At 38.9% G+C, this 24,540-nt stretch overlaps 2 protein-coding genes across 2 annotated transcripts; one reads left to right on the forward strand and one right to left on the reverse strand.

The window, feature by feature from the left end:
• Nucleotides 1–1,985: 1,985 nt before the first annotated feature.
• Nucleotides 1,986–7,614, reverse strand: LOC110873563 (ras-related protein RABH1b). The gene is made up of 6 exons (XM_022122516.2): nucleotides 7,285–7,614; nucleotides 4,273–4,343; nucleotides 4,074–4,162; nucleotides 3,419–3,530; nucleotides 3,240–3,330; nucleotides 1,986–2,409 (listed from the first exon to the last, which is right to left on the reverse strand). The coding sequence occupies exons 1-6, from the start codon at nucleotides 7,399–7,401 to the stop codon at nucleotides 2,263–2,265; spliced, it is 627 nt and encodes a 208-aa protein (XP_021978208.1). The 5' UTR covers nucleotides 7,402–7,614; the 3' UTR covers nucleotides 1,986–2,262.
• Nucleotides 7,615–13,159: 5,545 nt separating this feature from the next.
• Nucleotides 13,160–22,667, forward strand: LOC110928838. The gene is made up of 3 exons (XM_022171885.1): nucleotides 13,160–13,414; nucleotides 21,299–21,379; nucleotides 21,711–22,667. The coding sequence occupies exons 1-3, from the start codon at nucleotides 13,160–13,162 to the stop codon at nucleotides 22,665–22,667; spliced, it is 1,293 nt and encodes a 430-aa protein (XP_022027577.1).
• The last annotated feature ends 1,873 nt before the right edge of the window (nucleotides 22,668–24,540 follow it).

The raw sequence follows: 24,540 nt of genomic DNA on the forward strand, positions 1-24,540 counted from the left end.
AAAGTTAAAAGGTGTTTAGCATGAAATTGTTATGTGAGGGGAAAAGTCAATAAGTCACTCCATTGTGACTTAATAACTTTTTCCAAAAAGTCATAAGTTGTTTTGAAAAGCTAAGCCAAACATGGCCTTAGCAATTCAGTTTTGTTTCAATTCTATCAATTAGTTTCATTGCCGGGAATTACGAAGATGGTTCAAACCCGGAATGGGTAGCGGTTCAAATCCTAACCCAATTGCTGCTCAACTTTGTTGCAAAACTAGAATCAACTGAGACAATGACAGCAGGAGAAAGGTCCAAGAGAAGCAGGTATGATGAAGGGGAAAGCTCTTGGAGGAATCGACAATCTTTTAGGCCCTATAACAAAATCGAGTTTCCAAAATTTAGCACAGGGGATCCTCATGGGTTGACGTTGAAAAGTATTTTCCGAATTACAACATACCTAAGGATGGCAATCGACCCCAAACCTAACGGGTAATCGGGTATGGGACCGGATTTGGATTAGTTTTTATTTTTACGGGTTTGGGGCGGATTTGGGATTTGGTGATATACTCCTTTACCCGACCCGAATACCCGATAAAGTATACTCGTTTACCCGATTGTATACCCGATATGATTTTTTTTTAAAGTATGTGTGTATATGATATACTAACTATTTCCATACATTTTGGAATTTTATTTATATACATTGTAGTTATTGAATATATATTTATAGTGATAATGTCAAATTTAACCGATTAGTAGTTGCCATATAGGTGCCCAACGGGTTTTGGTTGGGTATACCCAACGGGTAATTTTTTATATAACGGGTTTACCTGAAACCCGCACGATACCCGACGGGTAATTACCCGATTGAAACCCGGCGAGTTTTGAGATGGGTTTGTGACAAGCTTATAGCTAATCGGGTTTGGGGTTGGGGTTACCTAAACCCGACCCATTCTCATCCCTAAACATACCTGAGGAAATGAGGATGAAAAAGTAGATGTAGCTTCAATGCATTTGGAAGGAAACGCCGTAGATTTGTTCTCTTGCCTAATACTGATCAACCTATCATGTTTGTAGAAAAAATATGGACCAGCCGAGTTTGAAAACCCCGATGAACATTTGTGCAGCATTAAGCAGACCGGAAGCGTACAAGAATATCGCCAAGAATTTGCAAAACAATCATCCCGGGTATCAAATTGGCCGGATCATTGCTTATTGGAGGTTTTCTTGAACGGGTTAAAGCCTTAAAGGACAACTTGATAGCTGATGTTAGAATCCACCAGCAATTCGTATTTCTAAGATGGAAAAACAAGGGTGGTTCCAGGAGGTGGTGAACACGGGCCCAGTCATCGTTGTAAAACTGGGACTTTCAAGCTTCTCGAGGCTGCTAGCGAAGAGGATAACCAGGCTGTTATATTAGGAGATAATATGCCAGCCTTCACACTTGTGGACTATTTATAGTTTTAAAAAGAGTTAATTGCCATTTTAGTCCCTGTGGTTTGGGCCATTTTGCCAGTTTAGTCCAAAGGTTTCATTTTTAACATCTGGATCCAAAAATGTTTCATCGTTGCCATTTTGGTCCAACTGACTTAACTCCATCCATATTTGTTAAGTCTGCCAAGGGCATATTTGTCATTTCATTTAAAAGAAAAAGCAATAAAGAAAAAATGGTTAATAAAAAGAAAAACAAAATGACAAAAATGCCCTTGGCAGACTTAACAGATATGGATGGAGTTAAGTCAGTTGGACCAAAATGGCAACGATGAAACCTTTTTGGATCCAGATGTTAAAAATGAAACCTTTGGACTAAACTGGCAAAATGACCCAAACCATAGGAACTAAAATGGCAATTAACTCTTCTAAAAAATGTTTAAAATCACTAAAACAAATAAAGTCTATGAGATATTTTCACATTTGATGCACAAAAAAAAATATGATCCATCAATTAAAAAAATGATACCTGGAAGAGTAAAAAATAATACACACAATAACAGACTCTGGAATATAACTAACCGGCATCACAACGAAAAAATTAACCAATCAACAACCATAGCGACATGAGAAATTCAGATAATCAAAACTGCCAACTAACTCGAGTCTCAAATAAAATTCCAAGAACTTTAGAATTCAAACTCCCAACATAAAGAACGTTTTCAAATTGTAAACACAGGCACACATATCGCGCTAAAAGCAATTCAAGCATAGCAAAACCCTTTTTCTGTATAAGCGACTAACCTTCCAAGATATCCGAGACTAGCTTGGTATATTAAGAATCTGACTAATCAACATGCACACCCGCCCGATTGTGGTTGCTGTTGGGACCCACTTGCATTGCTGGACTTGAGATTTACATCAACCATGTCCTCCTGCTTTGTTGAAGATAAGGTTTCCATTCCCGGTAGCGCAGAAGCTATTTTCCGAAATAAAGCCTGCAAAGCACAAATATACACATTCAAAAAGCTTAAAATTCCGTATTTACTCATTTTATTATATAATAATTTACAATATGACTAGGCAAACGAACCGAACGTTCAATGAATAGTTCGTGAACCATTTGGCAGGAAGTTCGTTTGTGTTTGTTCGTTTGCTAAAGGAACAAACACAAACATGAAATTTCATTCTTATAGTTAAACGAACAAACATGAACAGAGGCCTCGTTCGTTCATTTATGTTCGTGAACTTTCATTAACATGTTTGTTTAAATTGGTGGTTCATTAGTGTTTTTAATTTTTTATATTTTATTTAAATATTTCAAAATTCCCACCAATAAAATATTTAATATAATGATTATTAGTGTTTGTTTGTGTTCATGAACTTGTGTTTGTCTTCGTTTGCGTTTGGTTGTGTTTCTTACCTAAAATTAACGAACAAACCCAAACGAAAACGAAAACAAACACGTTCATTTCCTTAATGAACAAACACAAAAAGAAAATACCGTTCGGTAAGTGTTCATGAACAGTTCGTGAACACATTTATTTCCTAAACGAACGAACACGAACAAGGCCTTGTTCATGTTTGCTCAGTTCGTTTACAGCCCTAACATTATGCCCTCTTCATTTTATTTACATTTCAAACTCTCACAACCGAATTCCTTATATCAAAGAAGGGTACTTACGTCAAAAATATACAAATGAGTATACTTAATATCATGAATCTTTGTTGGTTAAATATCATATTCAAGTTTTGAGAGTAACATTTTACGCAACAATAATGATATATAAAGTTATAAACCAAATATTATTCTAGTATCGATGTTAACCTTTATATTGAATCCAGCTTTGGCACTAGTTTCGATGAACATTACGTTAAATTCACGAGCTTTAGCTTCTCCTTCCTCTATGGAAACTTGCCTGTTAAAAGATACGAAGTCAGATTAAAATAAAAAGTGGAATTTTAAAAATTGAAAGTAGAAGTAACAATGCATTATTATTATATTACCTCTTATCTACAAGGTCAGTTTTATTTCCGACAAGGACGATGATGACATCACTACCCCGTTCAGTACGAACCTCCTCGATCCATTTTGCAGTGTTCAGAAATGATTGTCGGCCTAAACCCATTACACAGGATGTTGGAAACACATACATCAGCAAAACGAAGAAATAAAACTGCGTCTATGTGCTATTTTGTCACAACAACCAACTTTGGCATTAACCAACTTTAGCCCCTCAACTTTAATAATGACATGTTTAGCCCCTTAACTTTAATAATAAACAACTTTAGCCCCTCAAAACTTTAATAATAACATGTTTAACCCCTCAACTTTAATAATGACATGTTTAGCCCGTTAACTAAAACATCAAAGAACTTTAACTCTCGCGATTTGCTTAATTTTATCTACGTTTCGAACCCGTTGCGGAGCATGAGTCGTAACCCACTAGTTCGATTTAAATGTTCAACTTAGATCACACCAATATGGTTATGTAATGATCATTAACACATTAGTTATTTATAAATTTCAAAAAAGAGATTATAAAGTGAATAGGGGTAGGCCCAACTTGTTTCGGACCTTCGGTCCGTTTAAAAGGCTACCCGATTGCCCAATTTTCCACCGTTGGAATATTAATACAAAAGGAGAAGGGTAAAACCGTACTTGCGACATCAAAAACAATGACAGCGACAGAGGAGTCGCGGATGTAACTAGGAATGAGACTCCGGAACCTTTCTTGTCCAGCTGTGTCCCTATAAACATTTCCGAAACACGAAATTAATGCCAGTTTATTAAGTGTGGAACCACCATTTCTCTGTACAGTTGATTGATAAACACAAATTAATGGAATATGTAGTCTTACCAAAGCTGCAAGCGAACGGTTCGATCTTCAAGATACATGGTTTTGGATAAAAAATCAATACCAATAGTAGCCTGGATTGGGCATACGAATTCAGAGTATACTCATTAGAGATTGCAGCAGTGCAAAAAAATACTAATCAAAATACAAATTCATGATACTAACATAAGTTCCTTCGCTTTAAGCCTTCAAGATATAAACCTCTATAAGGGTCCTTTGCTCATTTAAAAGCTTCATATTGTATTTAACATTTAAACTTCCACAACATAAACTAGTATAAAGGTAATTCCGTCATTTACAAAAACTTCAGTAGGTCACTAGGAACTAAATATAACAAGGATATAACTACAATAATAAAACGCTACTTAAACATATGGGACCAAAACATCGTAAAATTCTAAATTTTATGGAAAATATTAGCCATTAGCCCATTAGAATGTTGAAAACATACTATACACGATTCTAGGTACCAACCATAACAGTGACCAAATCCCATGATTAAAATGCTAATTAATAACTTCTATTGAGTTAATATAAGATTTCTAAAATGTAGGGGCATTTTGGTACATTGCCCAAAATGATTATATTAGAACAGTAACTTCACTTTTTAAACTCACTAGGCGTTCCAGTTATTTTATAAAATTCCCAAGTAGATAAAACCATTTATATTGGGCAAGGGTCTAATACTTTATGGTCCAGATGCTGTTCCTGAATTATCTGGAAGCCTCAAATAAATAGAACAATGATAAAACTTAATTACTAAATTTTTAAATTCTTAGAAGTCAGAAGACACCTGCGGGTAGGGCTGTAAACTAACCGAACGTTCAACGAACAGTTCGGCAGGAAGTTCGTTTACGTTCATTCGTTTGATTAATGAACGAACATGAACAAGAAATTCCGTTCGCTTAGTTAAATGAACGAACACGAACAGATGTCTCGTTCGTTCAATTGCATTCGTGAACGTTCGGTAATGTGTTCATGAACATTCGTTCATGTTCATTTGTTTATGTTGTTCATTAAAGAGTTTTTAGCATTTATTTCTTTAATCCAAACTTTTTATATTCTTTCATTCTTATTTATCTCATTGCCCGAACAAATAAAATAGGAAACTCTATCTCCAACTTGTTTATGCACCGTTCCACTTTCCTTGTCATTATTCATACCGAAAAATACCATCGACCTTTGTTCAAGAACTAGAGCTTCAAGGTCTTGCGCCGCTCCCTCTCACCATCCACCTCTAGCCACCCCCGTCTTCGTCAATTTTATCTGTGTTCGTGAACCATTCATGAACACGTTCCTTTCCTTGACGAACGAACATGGATAGAAAATCTCGTTCGGTAAATGTTCATGAACCGTTCGTGAACACATTATATCCTTAACAAACGAACACAAACAAGGCTTTGTTCGAGTTCGTCCGGTTCGTTTACAGCACTACCTGCGGGTAGGCAAGGTGTCCAAACCAAGCCCGGCATCTCACGCCCCTTCTCTAAATTGATCGGCCCACGTCACACATTGTGCCCACAACACTACAAGAATCCTAGGTGACTTGAGATTCGGGCCAGAGTGCCAGACTACTTTCCTTTCTTTTCTTGGCCTACTTCACTTTCCCTAAGCATAGTCCACTTTGACCCAACCATCAGACTATCAGAGCACTTCTATATAGCTATTATGACCGACAACAATTAGCCACATGCATTTGCCTAATGCCTATCCCAATAAACCTAGAAGGTCCTTTCCGTTAGTTATTTAACTGAAATACATAATCGTGTATGCTGCCATCAAAGAAATTTTGGGCTTCGCTTTCCATTTATTCTTTTAACAGATTGATTTCTAACTTATTAACATCTAATTTCCCAAGATAAAAGTATAATGCATCCCAATAACTAGTTTTACTCATTTTTAAACTGAAAATACCACCTATGGTGATTTACTTCATGGGGCCAAAACAATCGACTTCTAACGAGTTTATAACAAGCTATGCAGTTATAGTGGTCCAAAATCAAGTAGCGGTCAAGGTCCGCTATATGATATATAGGTTATAGCGGTGGTATATCAGTAATTTTAATAGTAATATCAAAATTCATAGTAATATCATGTAAAGTATTAATAGTAATATCATGCACAATATTAATAGTAATATCAAATTCAATACATCATAATCATCATACTGAGTAATAAAAGAAGGCACAAGTTTAACAAATAATTTTCTTCGAATTGGGACACAATGGTTATCTGACTTAAGAAAAATGCGTCATTATATAAAGTGATCAAAACCGTGCTAGCAATAAAAGTGCTAATAAATAAAAGTACCATCCCTTGGTGTAAGAACTTTTTTGCATATTTCATCATTTGAGCAATTCTTTAACCCAAACCCAAAAAACAACATACACACCCATAAGGGTCACTATTTTTGTGTTTAGATCATATTCCTATCTCGTATGCATAATGTATAACCATGAATATAAGCGTTTTAACTGTTTCCAAATAGAATGGGTAGTTAATCCAGATAGGAGAGGCAGCTAACTGTCATCACTCATCATATAAAAATTTCTTCTAGAAAAAACTCAAACAAGACCAGATGTCACATATATGCAACAAAAGCCCTTACAATACAACTAGCCATATGTAAGTAGTTCTAACTCAATACAGTATCGCCACAAACAGAAGAAAACACGGTCTGAATAAGAGTTAGTATTAAACTCAAATAAGTTTTTACTAATCTGATTCCTATAAACACTATAATAGATGATCATCTTTTTCCTATAAGCTACAATCACCAGAATAACGCTGTGACCTCTTAAATCGCCATAATAAGTAATAACCCTACGATTAACAATATTCAAAGCCTACTTACATTCAAATTTCAAAATCAACAATACAATCAACTCAAAATCAGATCAATCGTACAAAAACACACTCTACGTATACTGTATACACAATAAATCGAAAACCTAAACACGTATATATGCTACGATTAACAGCTTGACAACATATAGCTAGATTAAATTAGGTTACCTGATAAGTATTATCGAACTTATCATACATGAATCGAGTGATGATGCTCGTTTTTCCAACTGACTGATCTCCTAAGAACACGAGCTTGTATTTCGCTAAAGCCGACACCGGAGCCATTGTTTTGAGAGTGAATATGAATACAGTGCGACAATCAGATCAAACGGCGGCGGTTGGATCGGAGAGTGAAGGTTTTCCGACGGATGTGGTGGAGATCTCGCCGGAAAATGGTTGAGATCGGGCGGAGACAATGATAATAAGAATAAGGGTTTGTTTGGTTGAGTTGAAGAGTGGATTCCGCGTCGGTAGCAATGACGATTCTTTGAATAATCATGACTTGACTGGAGTCAAACAAAAGTTGTCACAAATCATTTTTCCTTTTCTTTTTTTTTTTAAAGGTGACTTTCTATGTACCGGACCTATTGGTCACCGGGTTCATGTCGAAAACATTCCCCCGTCAGCCCCGCACTCTCGGACGCGATGTTCGATCGGGCCCCGGCCGCCGCGCAAGCTGACTTTTACCCGGAAACCATACTGCCCCCACACGAGAGACTCGCTGAGGTAACAACTGGGTAAAACCGGGTTGCCCTCAAGACCGCACCATGCCTCAGTAGAATACGATCCATCATTGGGACGTCCCCCCCTTAAGACCACAATGGGAGTCGAACCGGTGACCTCCCAAAGGAGGAGCCGGCCAACATAACCCAAGTGGGGATACCACTGGGCCACGGGGAAGGGATTCATTTTTCCTTTATTTTTTTTATTTATTTTTCTTTTTTTATTTTCATTTATTTATTTATTTTTTTGAGTAAAGGTGCAATTTGTATGGATTGATCCAGGTTGTATATGACACCCAACCTTCCAATTTTTGCCAAATAAAACACTGAGGTGAACATTTCATCCCTTCGAACCTTTATTTTTGTATGTTAGTCAACTCACAGTTGACTGTTAGTTTGAGGGTTATATGTGTCATTTTACCTTCGAAGCTTGCCTACCACACTTCATCCCTTCCCATATCTCCCATTCTGACACCCTTAATTTACCCACTCTTCACCTTCTGCATCTCTCAGACACACAGTGTAACTGGTCAACACCAATAACCACCACCCCCATATAACCTACCACCACCACCCACCGCTGAAAATCCTCCACTTCTTCATCTGAAGTGAACCCATCGTCGTCGCTCATACCTGTTTTGGTCAAAAAATCAGTTTAAGGATAATGTAAACAAATTTTGATTGTGAGGTAGAGTGATTATGTGTATGAACAACAATGTAATCAGTTGTAAAGTGAAAATGACAATGAGCACCGAGATTTGTACGAGGAAAAAGCCCTTGATCCTTATGAGATCTCTGGCATAAAAAACCTCGGGTGATGGAAACTACCGATCACCAACTATATTGAACAAATGACTAGTAATTCAATACAACTTTGGAAGACAATGAGCTCGATACAATAGAATCTAGTGTTAACAGTTTGAGTGTTACGAGAGAGTGTGTGTACGTATGATATGTTGTGCCTAAATGAGCTTCATTATCCCCTTATAAAATTGGAAAGAAATATACAACAAACTATACGAAAATCATGCAAGCATCCCACGTTCCTTCGTAACAGTTACTTCTTCTTTTGCACGTGTTTATTCCAAGGCATATTCTATAATATTCCAGCTTGACCAAGTCCACTTCGTTAAATACCTACGAGGACAAGTTAAAATATAGGAAACAATTGTTAGTCAATATAAGTAATAATAAGGATCCTTGATCCTCAGACTTCCTGCACCATCCATTAAGGATCAGTGATCAAGGCTAAATCTCAGGATACATGATCCATAGTATTAAAAATCAATGCCCTAACAATACTTTCGTTTCTCACACCTGAACTGAGCCCACTTTCGTTAATAACTAAACAACCGAACCCACTTTGGTTAATAACTAAACAACCGAAACCTATATCAAATTTTGCAACAATAGGATTAAACCCATGATAGTAAACCCAATCTCTAAAGGATAAAAAGCATTCTCTTAAAACCCAGAAAGTGTACAAATTGTTTGAAACTCTTCATTCGACTGAAAGACACTGTTTGGGTCAACAACTCTCTCATCTCTTGTGAAATTTCTCTTTACAATCCTCCTAAAAGAACTCAAAGTAATCTTGGGCCCCTTTCACTTAATCTCCACAACCCTAGGGTGCTCCTTCTCTTGACCCGCATACACAGAATCATAGCTCCCACCTTCCATCTTCTTCACCACCAATTTCACCTTAAATTTCTTTGACATTAATGGTGGCCAAGGCCTCCATTTTATCACATTTACCACCTTTTTTTCCAGCCAAGAATGTTTAGAGAGAATGGGTATGTGAGTTTTGTTATAGAAAGAGAAAAATTGGATCTTTTTTAGATCCTCGAAGAAAAAGTTCATGAAATAGAGAAAGAATCAATGTGGATATTTTCTTATTGCTTTGGGTTGTAATCTTTCAGAGAGAGAGAGAGTGTGTGTTGGGTGGTGTGAGGATTAGGCCTGTAAACGAACCGAACGTTCATGAACTGTTCGTGAACTTGTTCGGCGGGAAGTTCGTTTATGTTCGTTTATCTAATAAACGAACGAATACAAACAAAAAAATTTGTTCGTTTAATTAAATGAACGAACATGAACACAACTTGTGTTCGTTCATTTATGTTCATGAACGTTCGTTTATGTTCGTTCATTTATGTTCATGAACATTCGTTTAAATTTTAGTAAATACATAAATAGTTAGATTTATATAAATATTAGGTTTTCTAACTACTTACATTAATATGACTAATTAGTATATTTATGAACTCTAATTTAGATGTGTTTTCGGATATATTATAATATATTAGACTTGTTTGTTCAATCATGTTAATTTATGTTTGTTTATGTTTATTCAAATATGTTCAGTAATTTTTTTTTGTTTATGTTCGTTTATGTTCGTTAATGTTCGTGAACTGTTTGTTTAGGCTTTAAATGAACGAACACGAACATGCCCGATTTCTTAATGAACGAACACAAACAAAAAACTGTGTTCGATTATATGTTCGTGTTCGGTTAAAGTTCAATGAACAAACACGAACATGCCTATGTTCATGTTTGTTCGGTTCGTTTACAGGCCTAGTGAGGATGATGGTGGTGGGTGGTGGGTGGTGGGAATGATGGTGATAACGGAGGTGGTTTCAAATCGTTATAGTGATATAACCATAGGGTGTCATAATGAAAGTATAAAAGTGTACCATTGTCTTTTCACATATTTTTTAACCAGACATTAATGTCTCGGTGTCAGAGTGGGATGAAATGCCCACCCTAGGGTTTCATTTGGCAAAAAACTCGAAGGTAGGGTTTCATTATGCAATATGGACCAAACCACATGGTGGCAAATTGCACATTACACTTTTTTCTGCCTAAAAACTAGAGAAAAATGCTCGGATAGTTATTGTGCTTTTTTCAAATTTCACATTGATGTGCTTAAAATACAACATATAAATTATATCAAATACGGCGCAAAATCAACCCTTTTTCAGTACCAATGTTGGAAAAAGTCTGTTTCTTTGTTCCTTTTTAATTAACAGGGTCAAAAGAGCTTAAATGCACGAAAGGGGCAAAATAACAACAAAAATAAACATAAAATACAATGAAGAAGAATTGAATCAACTCGCCAAGCCCCCGTCCACATCCAAACCAAGGAAATAACAAGATCAGAAGCTTTTGCATGGGGTTGTGCCCACCAGGCATGGGTCGTGCCCAGTGAGAATTCTCTGCAGAAGAAAACGACAACAACAAAAAGACAATCCAAAACTCAACACGGGGTCGTGCTAAGGCAATACGGGGCTGTACTAAGGCAACACGGGGTGTGGTTAACTCTAAGATTTACAAAATCTGAGATAGTACAACAAGTACATTGGCCACGGGCCGTGCCATTGACACACGGGGCCGTGTTAGTACGAGATCTGACACTGTCGTTAATGAAGAGGAGAGAGACTGAAGGCCACGGGGCCGTGCCAAGCAGTCACGGGTCGTGTTGGACGTTATGTTTTTAGCTATAAATAGGGGTGCTTGGTTTCATTCCAATCCATCCATTGGGAAACCACTTCTCTCTCACTTGCCACCACTCTACCACCACTACAACACCATCATCCACCACCATCATCCATCTTCCATCATTTAGAGTGTGTAGTAGTCTCGGGATCCAAGATCGATCGTAAGAGTCTTTGTCAAACAAAGGCCATGCTTGGCTAAACTCTTACATCACTTGGTGAAGACAAATCTTTTATGTATTACTTTCTGATTTCCAATCTTTGGCTACTTTTCAATTGGGTATGTATTAATGATTTTAATAACTAGTTTTTTATATTGAAGGCAAATTTATCTAATCATTCTTCATATGTCATTGATTCACATATTCGTGTCTTTACGGTCTATATAAAGCGCGTTAATTTCCTGGAAGGGGGTTAGAAGGGTGGTTGGGTAAATTCTATGTCTTGTTCAGTGTATAGATCCTGCGAGAACCTGGTTCAAGCTTAGTAGTACTTCACGAGCGAACGGTCTTAACCCCCGTGGGAGAAGTAAGAACCGCTTGAATCCCTTATCTATAAACTACTACTAAAACTTTAACCAACCCGCGAGGACTATATCCCTGCTGACTCAGACCAAATGGTTGAGGGTAACGCTGCCTGGAAGGGGGCCTACCACTTTTAGCATTAATAACTTACTTAATTATCTTTCAATAATCTGACCTTGCGGGACTGTGTCCCGGCTGACTCAGACCAATAGGTTGAGGGTAACGTTGCCTGGAGGGGGGCCTACTACTATAACTTAAAGATAATCTCTTAAAATGCCCAAAGTGCGGAAATTATTAAAAGGATACATAAAAGAAAGTTGGAACCAAGTGATTCCTTCTTGTCTATTTGTTTTTCCTTATATTTTATTTTTGCTTTTTTAGTTTATCTTTTCATAGCTTTAAAAACCTTTTCATCAAAGTTTGGTTAGATTAGACATTAACGATAAGCCGGTATTAAGAGCTCTTATGTCCTTGGACGACCTCGGTATCTTGCCATCACTATACTACGTCCGCGATGGGTGCACTTGCCCTAACGTGTGTGTAGAGTGGTAGTAGAATATCGTGTTTTATAAATTTAAAACTTGAATCGATGAGTAAAAAGAGCTAAAATATATCAAAAAATATAACTATGCCCGCGCACGTTAAGTTTTTGGCGCCGTTGCCGGGGACACAAGGATTTTGAGAAAGCTTAAAATTAGCGGCCTAATCAAATTCTAACATTTTTCAAAACTACGCGCCCGTATTTAAAATTTTTTCTGTTTACAGTAGGTTTAACACGGGGCCGTGTTACTAGGACACGCCCCCGTGCTGAAAATTTTCTTAAAAAACTTTTTCAACGCCCAAATACAGATCTGCCCACGGGGTCGTGGTCAACAATCTGTTAAATTTTAACGTCTGTTTTCTAATCCCAAGGCTCGTTATTCTTCTGGGTATCTTCCAAAACAATGGATTACTACTCAGAAGACTACACCTACTATATTGACGATGATTATGAGGAACCATATTGTACAATTTGCGGTGAATCCCATTCGGTACAAATTGTTACCTTTTCAAACCATCAACCTCATACACCACACCATGTTCTTCATACACCACTTATGAAGAAACAAGGTTTCAGCTTCCAAACTCAGACTTTGACTGGGATACCACCGTTGGATCCACATTTTTCTTGCAAATCTCAAAACTCCACGAGCTAATGAAATATAAACAACATCAGTTCATGGAATATAAACATCTGAAAATGAGTAAAATGAAACCCTAGAAACTGATAAATCGATTTGAAACAAATTACAGTGATCAGAAGACGATGGTAGGGTTCAGATACACGCGAAGAAGACGATGGCTAGGTGGAGCTGCTGGGTGTTATGGTGGTGGTGGTTTGGTGGTTCTTTTTCCGGCTTCTGGCAATGGTGGGGTGGAGGTGTTAGGCGGAATGGTGGTGGTGGTTTGGTGGTTCTTTTCTAGCTTCTGGAGATGGCGGGGTGGAGGTGGAATGGTAGTGGTGGTGGTGGTTCTTTTTGTGGCTTCCAATGATGGCGGGGTGGAGGTGTTAAGTGGAATGGTAGTGGTGGAATGGTGTTTCTTTTTCTAGCTTCCAGCGATAGCGGGGTGGAGTTGTTAGGTGTTATGGTGGTGTGGAGGAGTTATGGTGGTTGTGGAATAGTGAATGTAGTTACAGAGAGAATAGTGAGAAAGAGAGAAAATGGGAGGGGTGGGTAGGTGGGAAAAAGGTAGGTCCCACATGTTTTTTTTTATAATCTTTTAATGTTTTATTTGTTAGTTTTTTAGTACAAATGACAGTTTTGTCATTTCGCATATACTTAATACCAAAAACTAACCCCCATCCACGTTAGGGACTATTCAAGAAACGTATGTGCAAAAGGTGGGGATTATAGGTGTAATTTAGAAAGTTAGGGACTATAAGTGAAATCTGAAAAAACCATAGGGACTATCCGAACATTTTTATCTAAAAACTATATCTATTCTGTCTTATAAGAGTAAATGTCCGGATCTGTGGTTTTGTAAAATAACACATATAGTCCCCAACTTTTGAAAATTACACCGGTGGTCCCTGTGGTTTGACAGTTTGTTACTCGAATAGTCCATAGAGTGGATGGGGGTTAGTTTTCTCCGTTAAGTCCATCTGAAATTACTTATTTACCCCTCCCTACAAAAAATAAAAAAAAACCAATATAGACTATTCAAACTGTGGGGCCCACCTTATTCACCACTCCCTTATAAACAACTCGCCACCATCACCGTAGCCACCCACTTCCACCTCCACCATAGCTACCCACCTTCACCTTGAACCCACCACCTCCAACCTGAACCCACCACCGCCGCACTACCTCCAACCTGAACCCACCACCGCCTTCACTCGAAATTGATTGCAAATCATTATAATAATAATAATATTTGATGTATTGTAAAATACATCTTTATTCGCGTCCGTCTTAGTCGATAAATATTCGTTTTCGTTCCGTTTTAGCGTAGAATGTACATACTAGTGATTATTTTGTGTTTTCCAGGTCTATACAGCAAGTTGAAATCTGGAAAGGCGAAAGGCTGGATCGGAAAATGAGAGCTCGGGAGCGAAAACAAAGCGAAAAATCAAATTTGGAGTTCCAGGCGGGCCGCGTCAACTTACATAAACCCTTACGCGGGCCGCCTGAACTTAAAAAATATGTTTTTTGGAATTAGGAGCCATACCAGCCGCGTAAACTTATCCTTAATGTTTACGCGGGCCGCGAGAACTCTAAGATCGTGCACCGACTTGTTTCAGCAATGGCTAGTAGGGTTTGAAAGCTTATATAATCATCATCATCAGCAGCCGAGACACTTACGAATTGGAGGTTCTTGGAGACCATTGAAGGCTGATTGGAGTTCTTGGGAGTGCTTGGAAGCTGAGAATCATTCGGGTATACTTTGGGAGCGTTCGGGAGTGAAGATTACGGGTTTAATCATCCTTTTCTTTCGTTTTCGTTCATTTTGATTTGTAACTTGATGAATTCATATTATATTATGATTATGATTGATATTCTAATTATGTTTAGCGGCTAAAACTCTCATACTACCTAGGCATGACAATGGTTTAATAAAAGATTGGATTTTTATTCGGGTTTAATATGGTTTATGGGTTTTCTTGTATTGTAAACGACTATGGAATTTTAACTTGGTGTATATGCATGCTTGAGATTGTTTTATTACTGTTTATTGCTTCGTATGATCCTTGGTGACGATCTTTATCACATAATAGGGTTGTGCTAGGGTTCTTGATTTAGGTGAGTGTCTATATCACGTAATAAATCATTAATTCTTTAGGGTGAAAATCGAGTAAGTAACCTTAGAAGTAATATTCGGTAATTTAATAAAATCAAGTGTTCTACTAATCTTGTCGCTGTAAGGCTCGAGGTTGTTAATAGGTCTTGGTTTGGCATATAGCTAGATTTAGGTTTTGTAAGAAGTCGGTCTAGTTCCCTAACCATTCTCTTGTCTATTAAACCAAGTTGAAACCCATAGTTGCCTTAGACTTTCGCGCTGTAAGGTAGATTGTCATATTAAGGCACTTTCAAGAAGTTAGAGGACTGTAAGGAAATCTAACAATCGGTAATCGTAACAGCCTAGGTAGTGCCACAAGAATCACCTCGAGAAGGGTTGAGGGGCTTAGTTGGTATCTTAATAGGTTTAGTATCCAAAAATCCCGGTTCCATATCACATTACCTTCGAATAGAAATCCATTCCGAGTTAAGCTTGCGTCTAGCCTAGGTAGTCTTAATAGCCACTGGTTCAAGTCTTCGTCCAAGTTCGTGTCTAGTTATTTTATTATTATTTTAGTTTAATACTTAGGATTTTTAGAAAACCCCCATCAAATAAACAAATTTAGTAAGTGTAGGATCGTTTTCAGACCCGAATGAGTCGATCAGAAGAGTTTATCTCAGTTTCAGAGGCGGAAACTAAGAAACTGAGTTCAATTCAGCAAGCAATACACTTTACACTTTCGAATATATTGATTAAATGACTTTTACAGCGACTCGACACTTCGGCAGCACTTCGTTGCAAACCGGAAGAACTGTTCACGAGATTCCGCTCCAAGACATTTCGAGCGGAATCAGCATGTAACTCTCGAGCGGAATAAGACTTTTGGGTGATTTCGCTTGAAACTAACTCAATGTCATTTCAAGCGGAATCTTCACTAAACCCATTTTCTCGATTCTCGTGCCCTGATCTAGTACAATTTATACAAGACTCGATACAAGACGAAGACGACAGACGGATGCACCAACAAACTCCCCCTCGGATGTTGACGGAGTCTTCAGTGTCGAGTCTTCGCATCTTCAGTCTTTATCAGTCTTTGGGCTTCTCTTTCTTGAAGTATCTGACGCTGTAAGCATCGTCAATCTTCATCTTCTTTTCTCTTTCATCACTAACAAACTTTTCCTTCGGATGTTGATATCTTCTCTATTCATCAACACCAACATACACTCCATCTCAAATGTTGAATCTTTAATCTTGTTAGCAACAACAATTTCAGGATAAAAAACCTGGCTTTAAGCAACTCAGACTCCCCCTCTCAATCAGCTGGGATCGCAGTCTGGCTTTCACAGGCTCAGAATCATTGCCTGACTCTAACTTTGCTTAGGATCGAAAACCTAACTCTTACTCAAACCTGCATAAATCTCTACCACAAACATAAGTTTTCTAACATAAACCTTTAACTCACTTAGACACCACTTGTAGAAATCATAAAATGATCTAACATTTAGTCTCTAATGAACCACTTGCAGGAATATCATTTTTCAAAACTTCTGATGACCACTTGTAAGATAGACTGTTAAGACTTTAAAAGCACAATCTTCCCAAACCTGTTCGTCATGTTTAGCACTTGGGATTTTGAAAATAAGCTCTTCAACACCAATTGTCAAAAATCTTTTTGGATTTTTCAAAATTTATGCTAAAACACACTAAAAATCTTTTTGGGATTTTTGAATATAAGGAATGCAGTAAAGAAATATTTACAAACAATATTTTTGTGAGTTTGTGTAAGAGGATCATATCAGTTTCGAGACGAATCACCAACACCGTTAAGCTTGATTTTCATTTTAAGTTCTAAACAATTCACCTAGATTGTCAGTATATTGGTCCACTTAAATTTTCACACAAAGTTCAATTGTTTCGAGATACGAATTAGTGTCTTAAGAACTTAAACTTATTCGAGTGTCCCACTACTTGAATATACTCCCGTATCTAGATCCCAATATTCAGTCTTACAGGTGAGTATACCACAGATGATATCTGTAAGGGGTTAAATTGCGAGGGCCGTGAGAGCTCAGGTCGATACTTCCGTAAGCTACTTTAAATGTTTCATCATTCAAATTAGATTTTGATAACAGGAATTCTTTGTCGTAAACTATTTTGCCCTGTTTTTCATTTTGACCCGGAGTGCTGGACTCAGACTTTAACTCCTCAGTTTCATCGTTATCTAACACATGATCCACCACTTTCTTCATTAATTGAGATTGTTGATCAGTGTCAAACGATGTAAACGTGACATCAATATTTTCTGGCAAATTGACTGAGGACTCCGACTCCCATTGCAAATTCGTTGCTTTTTGGACTCTTTCATAATTTGGATTTCTGGGCAAATATACATTTTCCAGCGGGGGTGGACACTTGTTATAACTGTCACCTTGCTTCTCACCAGAATTCTTTTTGTCAGTCTTTTTCTTTGTGTCACTTTTCTTCTCAGTCTTCTTTTCTGGATTCTTTTCTTCAGAAACTTTTTCAGCATTCTTTTCTTCAGTTACTTCATCCTCTTCAAATGCCTTCATGCCTTCAACAGTTGGATAAATCCTGTCAGTGACATAAGAAGTACATGAGTAACTTTTCAACAAACGATTAACTCTTTCAGTTTCTATTCTTTGTAACTCTAGCTTTTGTTCCAGAGCAGCACACTTCTCGATGTAGTTGTTCACAACTTTCTGTTTGATCATGAATGCTCCTTGAAGTGTCTTCATTGCTGTAGCCTGCTCTTCACTAGTGTCATTGTACATATTCATGGCTTTGTTCAGCACATCATAAGATTCCTTCAATCGGTTCATATTGTGAATCAAAGAACTGTTTTGTTTCTTTACAGCTTCACAATTTTCACAAGTTACTGGACTCTTCTTTGCAACAGCTTCTTCATCAATTTCGAACTTTGGAACTTCTTTCACTTTTCTTCTCACCATCGGTACTGTTTCATCGTCACTGCTAACCGGTGTCTTTACCTTTTTCTTTTTCTTCTTGGCTTTCTCATCTTCACTATCGCTTTCAGCCAACATCTTCAAATGATCTCTCATTTGTTTAGCATAGTATTCAGTACCATCATCATCACTATCTTCTTCAATTTTGGCAACAAATGCTGTGTGAGCTGGAACTTGGTCAGGAATATAATCATCCCAAGTAAAATTTTCCCAGCTAAACCCTTCGGGTAATTTCTCATCATCTTGATCTATTACTAAAGCTTTACCATGAGCTGAAATATATTTATCCCAGTTGAATCCAGTTGATGATTTTTATTCATCTTGATTAACCACACAAGCTCTCTTTCCAGAATCTTCAATCACATTCCTTCCATGTGCAGTTTGTGTCTGATGTTGTTGTTGAGTAGGTTGTTGAGCAACTTGATGATAGATGGCCTTTCAGTAGTAATCATTGTTGTTGTTGAAAGGATTTTGAGCTCCACTTGCTTCGCGATTGGTACACTCCCTCTTGAAGTGTCCTTTCTCCCTGCAACGAAAACAAGTGACTTTAGATTTATCAAAACCTAAAGTAGAAATGTTAGCCTCACGAAGATCATTTCTTCCTGTGATTTGTTTGAATTTCTCAGCTCTCCTCAACACACTAGCCAAACACCATTTTATATCCATTAGCTCCATCTCCTCAGCATCTATTTGATCGTAATCCTCTTTTGTAAGCATTGGATTCTTGATCTTTCCGGCCACAAAACTACTATATGATTCTAAAACCATTCCCAACAAAGACATGTGATTCTTAGCAACTCCCTCTGAATAATCTTGATCATTTTCAAGATTTAAAACAATGTTACATTGAAGTTTTCTTCCATTCTTTGTTGCAGAAATGTTTGGATCAAATGATGAGAAACTTGTCTTGCTGTTTGATCCTGTTGATGAACTTCCTGATGAACCTTTAGCATTGAATGCAGTTTCCACTTTTGGAGACAAATTTGTGGTTTTCTCATTCAACCCTGTCTTGTAGTACAAACCGATGTCTTGTTCACCATCAAACACTTTCATTCTAGAAATCTTTATCTGTTCCATTTCCTGAGCCTCCAACTTTTCAATGAATTTGCTAAGTTTCAGATTGCTAAATCCCTTTTTGTTCCTTAGAATCATCAAATAAGTACCCCATGTTTCATGTGGTAAAGCATCAGCCAATTTCTCGATCAACTCCTCATTGTCTTTGTTGATGCTCACCCTTCTCATATTAACCAACAGATTGCAATATCTTTCGATGATCTGCTTTGTACTTTCATTCTTCAACCCACGAAACAAATCGAATTCCTTCTTCAAAAGTGATTTCTTGTTCTTGATCATTTCCTGACTACCAACAAACTTTGATCTTAGAGCTTTCCAAATTGAGTAAGAACTTCCGTTGTGTTGCAATAAGACCATGATGTCTGCCTTTACAGCTTGTTGTAACAGACTTAGCATCATTTTCTCATTTTTGTATTTCTTTTTGTCATCCGCACTCATGTCTTTGATTGCAATCTCTTCTTCTTCATCATTCGTCGGTCTAATGTACTTTGTCTCAACGCACTCCCAAGCATCTAAATAGTTAGCTTGTACCCAGTTTTCAAAACGACCTTCCCAACCCTTATACTCCTCGATGTTCATGAGCTTGGGCGGTTTTTGCATAGTACCCGTTTCATTTTCCAACATCGTGTTCTGTGCAATAGTGATCGGGGTAACCGGGGTAGCGAATGCGTTATAAAAATCCTCGTCTATGTTTCGATAACAAGAATTTCTCAAAACAGTCTTTCAAGCGAAATAACCACACTTAAAACAATAACTGTTCAAGCGAAATCACTAAACACTGATTCAAGCGGAATCAGTTAAAACCTGTTCAAGCAAAACCTTGGTTTAGAGCGGAATCAAGTCAAATCTTTGGAGCGGAATATCAGTTCGAGCGAAATCAACTGATATTTCAAGCGGAACCTGGAATTTGAAGCGGAATCACAAAGTATTTCAGGCGGAATCTGATTTTCAAGCGAAATCAGATCACAATCTCAAGCGAAATCACGACAAAATGCTGCTGACGTCATCAATCACACGTTGATTTTCAAGCGGAATAGCGAAAATTATCAGTTTTAGTTCGAATTTTAGCCTGAAACTTTTAAGGATTTGTTAAAATACAATTGCGAGCAACATATGTGAAATTTAGCTGATTTTATCCATGAAAAATTTTGTATTTTGAAAAAGAATGGTGTAGAGACAGAATTCGCAACTGAATTATATAGAACTCTTCTCCCTGAGCTCTGATACCACTTGTAGGATCGTTTTCAGACCTGAATGAGTCGATCAGAAGAGTTTATCTCAGTTTCAGAGGCTGAAACTAAGAAACTAAGTTCAATTCAGCAAGCAATACACTTTAAACTGTCGAATATATTGATTAAATGACTTTTACAGCGACTCGACACTTCGGCAGCACTTCGTTGCAAACTGGAAGAACTGCTCATGAGATTCCGCTCCAAGACCCCTATTTATAGGCTCGGGGTTCCGCTTGAACATGCATATGCATTTCAAGCGGAATCAACATTACAGAACATTTCGAGCGGAATCAACATGTAACTCTCGAGCGGAATAGGACTTTTGGGTGATTTCGCTTGAAACTGACTCAATGTCATTTCAAGCGGAATCTTCACTAAACCCATTTTCTCGATTCTCGTGCCCTGATTTAGTACAATTTATACAAGACTCGATACAAGACGAAGACGACAGACGGATGCACCAACAGTAAGTCGTGTCGGTCATAGTCTAAATAGAGTCTTAGCGTAATCATTAGAGTCTCGTGGGTTCGATACTCGGACTTACTTTAGTTATACTGCATTGATCGGTACACTTGCCGGTTGTGTGGTTTTAGTTTTAGATCGAGTCTAAGTTTATAAATTTAAAGCTTAGAGTGTCTAGATTAGGGTTAATTTTAGTTGTTTTTATTAAACCACTTTTAGCACATCAAGTTTTTGGCGCCGTTGCCGGGGACTCTTTGGCGATTGCGTTGATTACTTTGTTTGGACTTATTTGACATATTACGTGCTATTTGTTTGTTCTTTGAGTCGTAGGGGTCTAAAATTATAAAAATCAAAAAAATATTTGTTTCATTGTCTTTTCTAGTTTGTCGAGTCGTTGTTAGAGTCTTCTTACTTGTTTGTATTCGGTTTTTGCAGTTGATGCCCCACACGCGTTCGCAGGGACCGCCGCCGCTTCCGCTTACGATCAAGTCTTCCTTCTCGTCTTCTGCGTCTGAGGTAAGTTCTTCTAGCTCTTCTTCGTTTTCACATTTCACCCCAGCTTTCGATCTTGCACTGAAGCCTTCACCCCACAATTCCCCACCACCTTCCCGTTCTCGTACACCTAGTCCTCCACCCGCTATTCAATGGCGAACTGCACCGTTTACCAGCAGGCTACCACCGGTTTCACCGGCGCTACTTCACCCATCACCCTTCCGAACATCGCGAATGATAGGTCCTGGCAGATTCCTTCTTACATCATGACGGCCATCACCAATTCATGCCAGTTTCATGGTCGTGACGATGAGGATGCACTCGCTCACATCAATCGCATCACTCGCCTTTGCAGCACGAGGGGGTAAACCTCGATGCTCGATACCTTCAGGTCTTCCCATTCTCACTCGCGGGTCGCGCAGCTGTCTGGTTTGATTCTCAGCCTTCGGGCACTTTCACCACTTGGGCAGGTCTTCGTGATGCTTTCTTAGCCAAGTACTTTCCCCCAGCCAAGGCATCCCGCCTTCATGATCAGATTCACTCCTTTTGCATGGAGCCTGATGAGCCCTACCACTTGGCCTGGGAGCGTTTTCAAACCTTTATCTCCCGTTGTTCTCAGCATGGTTTGTCTGATTGGGCGTTAGTTGAAAAGTTTTACAATGGTCTCACCCCTGAAATCAGAGCTCGTTTCGATACTTCAGCTGGAGGTCAGCTTATGGGTAAAAAGACAGTGAATGAGTGTAATGATTTGTTTGAGAGTTTCGCCCATTCTGATATGGATTACAGCACTACCAGCAGGACTTCTATTCCTGTGCGTACCTCCTCGGCCGGTCGAGGGGTAAACCAAGTTAGCTTGGATCCGTCGGTAGCTGCTGTTTTAGAGGGGCTGAAACAAGAGCTGAGTAAGATTAAGAAGAAAGTTGATAGGTGTGAGGTTTGTAGGGGAGGCCACGATACGATAGATTGTCCTACCCTTACTCTTGAGCAGGTAGAGTACATAGCTGGTCAGTCTAGGGGTCCCACGAATCTGTTCAATAATTCCAATTATAACTCCAACTGGCGCGGTAATGGCAATAATAGTGGTTTTCGTTCTTCTGGTAATCCTCCTGGTTTTCCATCTGGTCAGTATCAAAATAGGGGGCCGGGTCTATACGTGAGTAGTGGTTCGGGTCAGAGTGGTCCGTTTAGTGGTTCAGGTTCGAGTGGGCAGTTTGCTAATGGGGGGTCGAATCAAGAGAGTCAAGGTAGTGGTAAGGCTTTAGAGGGTAGCTTGAGTAGGATGGAGGAGATGTTCACCCAGATGATGACGTAAAATCAGGCGACACAGAAATCCCTCACTGATTTCACTAAAAATCAAGAGCAGATTAATAAAAGTCACGAACTTCAGCTCAAAAGTCAGCAATCCACACTTTTAGATCTTCAAAGAATAGTAGGTGGAATTGCTAAACAGTTGCAGGAGCATCCACCCGGTCAGTTCTCGGGAAATACCTACACGAATCCCGCGAATCATTTCGCGAAGGCTATTCGACCCGTAGTGGAAAGAGTTTGGGAGAAGTAGTGAGAGAGAGAGTGTTGAGGAAGAGAAAGAGGAAGAAGTCGATGAAGAGATTGAGATGGAGGCTCCAGGTAAGGTGCACATGAGGCTAGACCCAGCAAGTACCGCACACGCCGAGGAGTCGCTAGTAGAGAAGAAAGTTGAGAAGCAACCGACGAAGGTTCGGCCATCACCAGTGATTAATCATTCTCGCATGCCATTTCCCACCCGCCTTAAGCATCAGAAATATGCTAAGGAATATGGGCAATTCCTTGAGATGTTCAAACAATTGAAAATCAATCTTCCGTTTATCGAGGCACTTCAGTCTATGCCTAAGTATGCTAAATTTCTCAAAGATCTTTTGAAGCGTAAGGAGAGAATTGGTGAGCTTTTGAATATTCCGCTGACAGGCGGTTGTTCCACGGTAGTCTTGAATAAGCTGCCAGAGAAACTAACCGATCCTGGCACTTTCACTATTCCATGTCTCTTTGGGGGAGCCGTTACCCCCGCTCACGCTCTAGCCGATTTAGGGGCTAGCATCAATCTGATGCCGTTTTCGTTGTACGAGAAGCTTGGTTTAGGAGAGTTGACGCCCACACGTATGTCGTTGTCCTTGGCTGACCGATCAGTCAAGTATCCTCGTGGGATAGTGGAGAATTTATTGGTTAAGGTGGATAAGTTTGTGTTTCCTGTGGATTTCGTCGTTCTTGATATGGAGGCCGATGAAAGAGTTCCTATCATTCTGGGCCGTCCATTCCTTAGAACCGCAAAGGCGATCATCGACGTCTTTGACGGTAAGATTTCTCTGCGTGCGGGTGACGAGATTGTCACATTCGAGATTGATAGAGCGATGCAGCATCCTGGAGGTAGAGATGACGATAGCGGACTGTGTCATTCTGTTTACTTTCTAAATTCTTTCATATCCTGTGTCGACACATGTCTTGAGTACATCAGTGGAGTTGATTTAGTAGGCGAGGGAGTTGTCGACGAGCTTGATGAAGAAGAAGTTGAGGAAGTTGAGGAGGAGCAGCTGGATGAGAGTGATGAGTTGTGGGTTCCTGAGACGTTGGAACTAAACGAGATTAGTGATGAGAGTACTCCTGAAGAGAGTCCACCGCCTTTAGAACTTAAGGTTCTTCTATCGCATCTTGAGTACGCATTTCTAGGAAAGAAGCCGAACATGCCTGTCATCATATCTTCGAAGTTGACAGAGGAGGAGAAAGTGAGGTTGATTGAGGTGTTGAAGAAGCACAGTGATGCGATTGCCTGGAGGCTATCTGATATCAAGGGCATTAGCCCTACTTTTTGCACGCATCGCATTCTGATGGAGGATGTTTATAAGCCAGTAGTGCAGCCGCAGCATCGTTTGAATCCGAATATGCAGGAGGTAGTTAGGAAGGAAGTTATGAAGTTGTTAGAGTCTGGTTTGATCTATCCGATTTCCGATTCAGCTTGGGTGAGCCCTACGCAGGTTGTCCCGAAGAAAGGGGGGATGACAGTTGTTCTTAATGCGAAAAATGAGCTTATTCCGTCTCGTACAGTTACGGGTTGGCGCGTATGCATTGACTATCGAAAGTTAAATGATTCCACTCGTAAGGATCATTTTCCGCTCCCATTTATTGATCAGATGCTTGAGCGCCTCGCGGGTCAG

Source organism: Helianthus annuus, chromosome 1, assembly GCF_002127325.2.
Source record: "Helianthus annuus cultivar XRQ/B chromosome 1, HanXRQr2.0-SUNRISE, whole genome shotgun sequence".
Lineage (NCBI taxonomy): Eukaryota > Viridiplantae > Streptophyta > Magnoliopsida > Asterales > Asteraceae > Helianthus > Helianthus annuus.